This window comes from Nematolebias whitei, chromosome 7 (genome assembly GCF_014905685.2).
Source record: "Nematolebias whitei isolate Nwh7 chromosome 7, NemWhi1, whole genome shotgun sequence".
NCBI classification, from domain to species: domain Eukaryota; kingdom Metazoa; phylum Chordata; class Actinopteri; order Cyprinodontiformes; family Rivulidae; genus Nematolebias; species Nematolebias whitei.
This window is the reverse complement of record NC_056504.1, coordinates 50832635-50842335: the sequence shown is the minus strand read 5'-3', so window position 1 is coordinate 50842335 and position 9701 is coordinate 50832635. Positions and strand designations below refer to the sequence as shown.

The window sequence follows — 9701 nt, the reverse complement described above, 5'->3', positions numbered from 1 at the left end:
TATATATATATATATATAAATAACAACACAAGACTAAAATGAATCGGTCGACTCTGTCCTACAAACTGAGCAATAAAGGCGGATTCTATTCTATTCTATTCTATTCTATTCTATTCTATTCTATTCTATTCTATTCTATTCTATTCTATTCTGCTCTATTCTATTATATTATATTCTATTCTAATCTCTTCTATTATATTATATTATGCTCTATTCTACTCTAGTCTACTCTATTCTATTATATTCTATTCTATTCTGCTCTATTCTATTCTAATCTATTCTAATATATTCTATTATATTATATTCTGCTCTATTCTATTCTAATCTATTCTATTATATTATATTCTATTCTGCTCTATTCTACTGCTCCTCCACATTTCAGCTCGTTATTTGAAAAAGTGATGGAGTTGAAGTCGTTTTCTGAGCGTTAACAACCAACGTCCTCTGACAGTCCCTCTGTAGATGAAACTAGAACATCTAGAAGGAGTGCACGTGTCCTGCCATCGTGCATGTGCAATCTGACAGGATGTGTTGCGTACGACTCTCAGCTACTACCACACCAAAGTAAAGTGCAATGTTAGTAAAAGCAGCTGAGGTGTTTTTGTGCTTGTTAAGGTCGATGAAGTGTTGAACCCTGAATCTATTGATCACTTCTAGAAATACACTCACTGGAAACTTTCATTCAAATTAGAGGTTCACGAGATATTTTGCTAACAGACGCAGACACAGGTAAAAACATCATCGCCTACCTTTACCTTTTTAGCACTGAGGGATAACTGTGTGCCTAAATAAGAGACTCCAACAACCAGAGCAGGTAAAATATGGAAGTGAGGGATTGTGGGAAAAGATGAAAGTGATTCACGGCGCTCGATGGCGAGGTCTGAGCCGGACCGCTGATGCTAACGGGAACAGAAAGGTGAACACAGATGGCGTGGAAACAAACACACAGCAGCCAGCAGGCCCTCCGACATCTGTCACACCTGCCTGCTTCCATCCCATCACACACAGACGTGCACACGCCCCGCGAACGCTTGTGACAGCCCGGCAACGCGCCACGAGCAAAGAAACACACGTTGCTTTCTAGTACGCTTCACGCACACGCAGGAAAAATGACCAGCACCTCCGCTCTGCCTCACTTCACATCGTTCCCCGTCTTTCGCTCCGTTTCTCCAAGACTTCCAGCTCTCGTTTCATCTCGATCCATCGAGTCAACGCCGTCACCGCATGCCCCTTTATTTCTCAGGCAACTCAAAGTCTCGTTTCTCTCTCCTAATCCCGCCCTTCATCGCTCCAGTTCCAGTTCTACACCCGTTCACATTTTGCTGAAGTAAAATCACAAAAAGCAAACCAGGAGAACTTAAAGTGGGAGGTGAAAAACAAATCCTCAAAATGTGAGAAAGTGTTAAAACATGCGTTAATGTGACTGTTGGGATCTGAGGAAGCCAAAGAACGCTTGTCTTTTGTAAGCTCAGTGTATGGAATGATGTAACAGGTTTACAGAATGAAACAAAGGCAGTAAAAATGAGGACAAACAGCAGAAAGTAGTGAAGTAATAAATGCACCATTTACCACTGATGAGCACGACGACGGCTGCTTAACGAATCTTAGATTAAAAACCACAGACCCAAGTCATTGCAAATTAATGGGCCTTTTTAAAACACATTTTATCGGCTCTTGGAAAAGAAATCAGTTCTTTAATGAGAATAAAAAGAGCCCCGAGTCATGGAAAAGGAAGGAAGCGTAAGATTTACAAAGGTTATTTTTAAAGGACTGTGGACTAAATACAGTTAAAATTTAAGTTTGTATAAAAATGTAAAAACTGATGAAACAAGAAGAATTAACAACAACAAAACAATAATAATATTTCAGTTATAGTTTCACATTTGGAAACGTATTGTTCCATATCTTTGAGACCGTCTACTTGGATACTTTTTACAAAGTAATATCAAAATAACAAAAACCATCAAAATAAACTATAATTGTACTTAAACTGGTGACATCAGCAAATAAAAAATATTTTTAAGTAAACCAAACACCATTTTTCCGAAACAGCTAGCTTCAAATTAATCTCACTAACAAATTGGACAGATTATGTGAAATAATCCAACAAAACGTTTGCGCTAAACCGCACCTGGCTAACATTATGTAGCATGGCTAACGTTAGCATGATGATGTAACAGTCTCTCCAAACTCTCTGTTACTGACTGAAGGCTCTTTCATAAAACTCCTCAGTCTGGGACTGAGACACCTTCTGTTCACCTCGGTGGGGTTTCTGAAACTACTGAGGCAGCAAGGGGGATTAGAGCCAGCCACCCTCGATGCTCCTGTGTGCCACGAGGCGAGGTAGTAAGAGAGCCGAAACAGTTGACGTGAAAAAGTACGCCGATGCTGCGGCTCTGTAACGTGACAAAATGATGACGTCGACAAAAACAGATTATAGAAGAAATAAGTCATATTGTTTTATAAAAATAAGTAGCTACAAGAGAATCGCTAAAGTGAGTAAACTCTAAATGTATTGAAAACAATACAAGGAAGACGTCCAATGCACAATAATGTGTTGCGCTCCACATCAACCCAGCTGAGTTGTGCTCCACGCCTCTTTAGGTTCCACTTCATCCCTGAAAGCTCTCGTCTGTGCCGGACCTGGTCGGCTCCATCAGTGATGTTTTTAAAGACGTCTGCGTGGCCATTTTGGGGAACTGGTTGATGGAAGAGCCTTCAGAGTGCTCGCAGAAGATTCAAAACCAGAAACATGCGCATTGGAAGAGGACGAGTAACCGACTTTAAGACAAGACAAAATAAATGTGTTTAAATCCATACAGCTAACGTTAACAGGATAATCTTACAGCAACACTTTATGTTTCATATGATGACAAGCTGCAGTTTTCCACCAAATCCAATAAAGGTCCAAAACCAACAACATTAAAAAACTTCAGTTTGACCAAAACGTATTGATTTACAATATTTCTTCCCAAAATGATCACTGAGCAGAAATATGAGGGCTCTACGAGTCAACACTAAAAGAAAGAAAAGAATAAAGATGTGCACGTAAAATAGAGGTGAACCAAACAAGAAGAGCAAGAAAAAAGAAAAGGATAATTAACAGGACAGAAAGAGACTAATAGCTGAAGACAGGTGGAGCGTAGGAGAAAAGAATGGGGACAGGTGTTGAAACGAAGGTGAGAAGAGAGGTCCAAGAAAAAGAAGGAACTCAAAAGGCAGCGTGTAGAGAACATTTTGTGAACACAACAAAAGAAACGTGTAAAAGCGTGTGCAGCAGTGAAGCGATGCGTGATGGAAGCGACTGCTGGGATAAGCAGCGCCCTGCCGGCCGTCAGAGACCTGATGGGCTGTCACTTAATCAAATGACATGTCACTTGTTGTGTCCTTACACCCCCGCTGGGATACTCATTATCGCCCATGATTGCCCCCAACTAACCTTCGACAGCTTCTCCTCCTGCTCTCCTTCCTCTCCAGGCACCTTCTCAACATCCCAGTCATCATCATGTTTGGTTTGAGCTGCCACTCCAGAGAGCAACGAAGACCTGATCCTCCTTTTTCTGTTCAGCTTCTTCGTCACATCATCCACACTTTAAGTTGTCCATCTTTTAAAATACATCTCTGTAACGCACCACCTTTTATAGAAATGTTTCACACCAACAACAAGCGTCCCAAAGTGACCCAACATGGCACAGAAACCAAACCAGAACTTCATGTGGCGCCAAAACACCACCATGAAACCACACCAGTAACACGGGAGCGTGCATAAAAACGTTCATGTTCGGAAGGACCAGTGTGCTGGTCGTGCATGAACCATAGACCACAGACTGGATCTCTTGGTTTGGTTGCGCTTGGAGTCGAAGCAAAACAAGAAAAAACTTTTACTAATCCTGAAAACCGTTCCTGCGTGGGCGGGATCTGAACTTCTGCTGAAGCTCCGAGATGATCACTTCAACACGTTTCTGAAAACCAAACGAAGCAGCGACCCAAGCCTCAAAGAAAGGTTACTCACCTGCACATTTGGTTCTGGTGATGAGCGGTGGTCCCGGCGGTCCCGTTCCCCCTTCTCCAGGTCTGGACAGCAGGACCTTGATCTCGTACTCCACGTCCGGGTCCAGATGCCAAAGCTTGTAGGTGGGGGCATCAACCACGTGGGTCTCGGCCCAGTTTCCTGTAGTGGTGCGGTACTCCACCTCCTTCAGGATGATCGGTCCGTCGCCGATGATGCTGTTGGCGTTGGGCTTGATCCAAAGGTAGGTGGCGCCGACGGCGAGAAGTTCCGGCGGCGCGATGGGAGTAGGCGGGGCTGTAAAAACAGGATTTTTAAAGAAAGTAATTTTTAATTTGTGTTTGTGCAACAGAATGTTTTCCAGTGAAACACTGAATAAAACCCGTGGCTGATTAAACCGTTCAGTTTAGAAAGTGGTTTTGTTTAGACTGAAACGGACCTCCAGCTGAGCCTCACACGATTATTGTCCTCCTGAACATGATGTTGAAACCCGATCGAAGGTGCTGACGAGTGAAGCCCTCGAACCAAAGAATGGACCTCACTCCTCTTTCTGTCTTCTGCTGGAGCCTCTTTAACCAGGTCTCTGGTAAACGAGGCTCCATGGGATTACCAGCATAAATAAAGGTTGAATGAATGAATTAATAACAATAAAAACTACATTTCAAAATGCATCCTCTCAGTGTAAACAGCTTTTAATAATGAAAACTCAACAGTTTTAGTATTTTCCTAAATGATCAGTGGAGAACTTGTTGTGAGGCCTAACGAGGAACAGACGGAGGAGGAGAAAACTCTTAAACGATCAATATAAAAAATATTTATTAATCATATAATATATTTAGATGTTTTGTATCGGGTAAATTATTTAGTAAGAGTTTAATTTAGGAACACTGTAAGAGCCTTTCCAAACATAAAACTCAGTAGATAAATAAATAAATTAAAATCTTTAGAGGTAAACGATTTGTGTAAACAAGCTTACAGCGCATTATACGCCCCTCGATAAAACATTATACAGCAACTTATATAACGATGGCCCGGACAAGCAAAAACCTTTGACCTTGACTTGGCACCTTGACCTTGGAGCTGGTGTGATGAAAAGTGTACGCAACACTCCATCTAGGGACGATGTGTATGTGCATCGAGAGCATCAAATCTTCAGTAGTGGATCAGAAGTTATGGGCGGGACAAGAAGAGTTTCTGGACGGCACGATAAAACGTCCGCCTGCGCACGGGCGAGCAAAAAGTGTCAGAAGTGTAAAACCTTTACGGTTAGCTTCAATCTGTTTTATCGCCTGCTGCCAGGAAAAGCAGGTGATGATGTAACACCATGGGTCTGTGTCATGTGTTTGTCAGCAAAATATCTCATCGACCACTGGACGAATCATAATGAAGCTCAGACAGTAACGACTGTAGCTCCACAGCTCCTCAACGTTCGGAGTCAACCCGGTTCAAGATGGCTGCCACAGCTAACTGCACTTATGGAAGTATAATTTGGTGTGGTAGCAGCTGAGAGTCATCCCTAATGCATGCTCAGAGGGCTATCAGAGACAAAGTTGTGGATCTTATGGAGTTTTATTGTTTAATCAAAGTTTAAAAGATAAACATGGATTCTGGATTGAATTAGAAAAATCTCGTTAAAAGTTTCACAGCAGGAAACATCAGAATAAACTCGGTTATAGAAATAAAAGCAGCTCCTCATCTCATAAACTCTGAATAAAGATGGTAATTAATTAAAACTCTGTGTAGATGGCAGCTGCAGGCTTCAGTCGGGTGTTTTGTACGACCCAGTGACGCTCAGTAAACTGTATTTTTACAGACAAACAGAAAATAAAAAGCGTTCGCTGACAGAGACATTAGCTGATAAACACATCGGAGCGGTGAGTGTAGCTGTCGAGCAGAGGAGGAGGAGTGAGATGATTTTTACAAGCCAAGCGGGATGATTTTACCTCCAACAAACGAGCCGAGCCGCCACATCGCCATGACATAAATCTGAAGCGGGCTGAGTTAAGGAGCAGCAGGAGCAGATGGAAACAATGACAGGAAAATTAATTGGACTTTTCCTGTTCGTCAGCAGACTGCCTGCGCCTCTGAGCGCTCTGCTCATCAGCACGAGCTACGGTAATTACCGTAGACAGCTCCGGCTTCTTCCTCGACCTGGGGATCAGCGCCTTGGACCGACATCGTGATACACCAGATCCGCCTCAGATTTACTGAAAACCTCGGTTTCTTTATGGATATTTTAAATCTCCGTGCTTCTTAATGCCATGATGATACTATGGATTGTTCCGGTTTGGTCTACAGCAGAGCTGAGCTGCAGATCAAATACCGTCACCCTGAAAACTGATCAGTTAAGATGCTCTGATGTCCGACCACATGTTTATCGATCCGCTCAAACTGGAGGGACTAAGAGTGGTTTTCATGCCGAGGCTTTGTTCTCTGACGGGCTCTGTCTGTTGACAGCTGAATAAATCCAGCTGAGAATATTATTCTCTCTCCTGCCGCCTTCAGACAAACTTCAATTCACTCAGTTTTTAAACACAAAAACGGCTCTAACTCAGTGCACTTTATACACGTGGTGCTAAAATCTGCTGTGGTAGTAGCTGAGAGTCATCCTCAACACAGACGTCGTGCTCTATCGCATCTCATAATTTTGCAGGAGTTTACGTTTGATGTAATTTTGACCAAAAATAACCACATCTGTGTCAGTCAGTTGTTGTCCTGTGGTGGTGTGGAGAGGGGGCAAGCGTCCGTCTGTCTGTCTGCACATCCGTGCATGTTGTGTGCACGATAACTTGAAAAGCAAGTGAGGTCCTGACGTCTGTTTTGGTGCGTCACTATCGAAGACTGGTTGACTAAGTCAAAAAAAAAGATGGCTGCCACAACATATATGTAACCCCACTACTCATTTGAGGAAACTATGATGTCTAGGTTCTTTATTGATAAAAATGCAGTTTATTCAAATGACTGGGGGGGCTAAAGATTAATCTCTGGGGGTCTTTGCCCCCAGAGATTAATCTGTGGGGGTCTTTGCCCCCAGAGGTTAATCTGTGGGGTTAAAAGCTATAGACCAACATGCAGGACAGTTGCTGAATCTGGGTGAAATTGTAAAAAGCAGGCATTAAACATGTTTTTTTTTGGGGGGGGGGGGGGGGGGGGGTGGGGGGTGGGATCGAGATAATTTGAAATGTAGCCAGAAATTAATACTTCAAAGTTTGTTTGTGTTGGAGTCCAGAACTATCAGGTATGAAACGATGACAAGAATACTCCTGAACGGTTTAGAGAACAACTCTGCAACTGAAGCTTTAGTTGTTTGAAACTTGTCGTGCTTCGATCTCTGTCTCACACAGAGCACTTCACGTTTTCCAGGAAGATTTCAAGGATGTTTCACAGGCAGAGGAGAAAAACTCTCCCGCCCTGATGCACCATTTATGTTGTTTACAAGAAAGGCTGATAAATATGTATTCAAAAGAAAAGCTGCTTTTCTCACAGAGCAACATGCAGAGACGTTCGGCTGCTGGTTTCAACTAAAGTCAGACTTTTCTCTCCGGCCTTTAACTCCTGCTTTGACCTGCATCATTTATATTGAACGACTCCTCCTGATGTTACTCCACAGGAGGAGGGAGGAGACAACCCTCCATCACTTCCTCCCCCTGCCTGTGTTCGCCCCCCTCCCTCCTCAATCAGCTCATTTACCGCTGCGTTACAGAGGCCACCCAGCAGCTCGCAACCTGGCGCCGGCAAAGACACGAGGGACACACTTCCCCAGAAACACTCTCCTAAACTCCACCCCCACCCACACACACACACATGATTTTACATTTTGTTTAAAGATTCACCCCCCACCCACCCCACCCACCCCCATCTGAAGCATTCCTGGACAAAATCATCTAAATGTTAAAGCAGGTTTTGATCCACGTCCATCTGTCTCTCTGCACGGACACAGAGACAGTGAAGACACTGATTGTCTTCACCTCCCGTCGTCTTCATACAGAGACACTAATGAAGAGTGAGAGCAGAGAGGACGGAAAGACAAGAGACTTTTAGGAGAACAAATGGAGAAACATGGATGCTGCATGGGGGGGTTCCCCTGAACATCTCCGCTCTGAGACCCGGACTCAGAGACCTTCAGTCTCAGAGAGAACGAGGACGTCGTCTGAAAATGAACGTTTCACGTCGAGAGATCGGGGCCTCAGACTGGCTGTCAATCAAGAGACACATCTCATGGATGGATGATCAGCTGACGTCTAGTTTCTAATGCCACGCCATCTACCCAGAATACCTTTGAGACTGACCAGTAGATCACCATCGATGTATCGGCCCCCGGCTTTAAGACATACACAATCCAAAAACATGAAAATAAAAACCAGAAGAGCTGGAACTTCAGCTTCAGAATAAAGTTCTGAGTTGTGGACTGAGATCGGGACTTTTTCCACTTGTTCATTAAGCCGGACATTACCGGAGAGCGCGGTGCAGACTTCACCCCCAGCCAGGACTCTGGCCCTGCTGGTCCATAAACACTGTGTGAGCATGTTTAGCAGGACCTCGGGTCTCGTGAAGGTTTTATCCTGCGTGTCCTGGGGCCTTGTTGTCAGATGAAGCATCGCGCCCTCGAAGCCGGTCGGTGTTACGACCCCCGGCGGGAACAAAAGTGTGCGCTCACTTTTTTACTGCGCTGCGTTACGAGCCCAGCGCTGCGTTTAAAGACGGCGCGGTGAGTTTCTGTCAGGAAGAAGAAACTTCAGTCAACACAAACTTCTCTCCTCTTGTAAACCTGCGTGTTGGTGCTGCTGCTGAACATGCGTGCAGTTTTAAATTTCATGTATTTTACACATTTTCTGTGGATTGTTCTGTAGCGTGGGCGTTCCAAGACAATTAAATTATTTTCTGCTCTAACCTGCAGCAGCTGAGAAGAAGCTCAATGAAAATAAAATGTTTTGCTCCTAATGAAGCATCTATTTCTGAATTTAAAATAAAATGAAAATCAAAACAGCAGCACGGTGGTTCAGTGGGTAGAGCAGCTGCCTCTCAGTGAGAAGGTCGCCGGATCAAATCCCGGCTGGGGGCCTTTCTAGGTGGAGTTTGCATCTTCTAGATGTTTTTCTAGATTTGCATTGTTCTGGACAACAGCATCCATTTTGGACCAAGACGTGGTGGTGGAGTGGTGGCACCGAGGTTAGAAAAGGTGGGGCTGTGATCGGAAGGTCGCAGGTTCAACTCCCCAGACCATCCATCCATTATCTTTACCCGCTTATTCCATTTTGGGTCACGGGAGTCGCTGGTGCCCAAGTCCAGCAATCACTGTGCGAGGGGCGGGGGACACCCTGGACGGGTCGCAAGTCCATCACAGGGACACTCCCCAGACCAACAACATCAAAATGTGGGTGGAAAAGGTGAAGTAGCAAGACCTGCCTCCACCCTCATTTGCTGATCCTGATCCGATTCATTCAAACCTGATCCGATTCGTTCAAACCTGACCCGATTCGTTCAAACCTGATCCGATTCGTTCAAACCTGACCCGATTTGTTCAAACCTGACCCGATTCGTTCAAACCTGATCCGATTCGTTCAAACCTGACCCGATTTGTTCAAACTTGACCTGATTCATTCAAACCTGACCCGATTCATTCAAACCTGACCTGATCCCGATTTATTCAAACCTGACCCGATTCATTCAAACCTGATCCGATTCATTCAAA

The 9701-nt window shown here is 44.1% G+C and overlaps 1 protein-coding gene across 1 annotated transcript in view; it reads right to left on the bottom strand.

Annotated features, from left to right (window-relative positions):
* ptprt (protein tyrosine phosphatase receptor type T) overlaps positions 1 to 9701 on the bottom strand; it is a 340867-nt gene that overhangs the window by 225844 nt on the left and 105322 nt on the right. The window contains exon 8 of the mRNA XM_037679934.1: positions 4013 to 4306. Coding sequence (XP_037535862.1) covers positions 4013 to 4306 — 294 coding nt within the window. The remainder of the gene's footprint in view (positions 1 to 4012; positions 4307 to 9701) is intronic.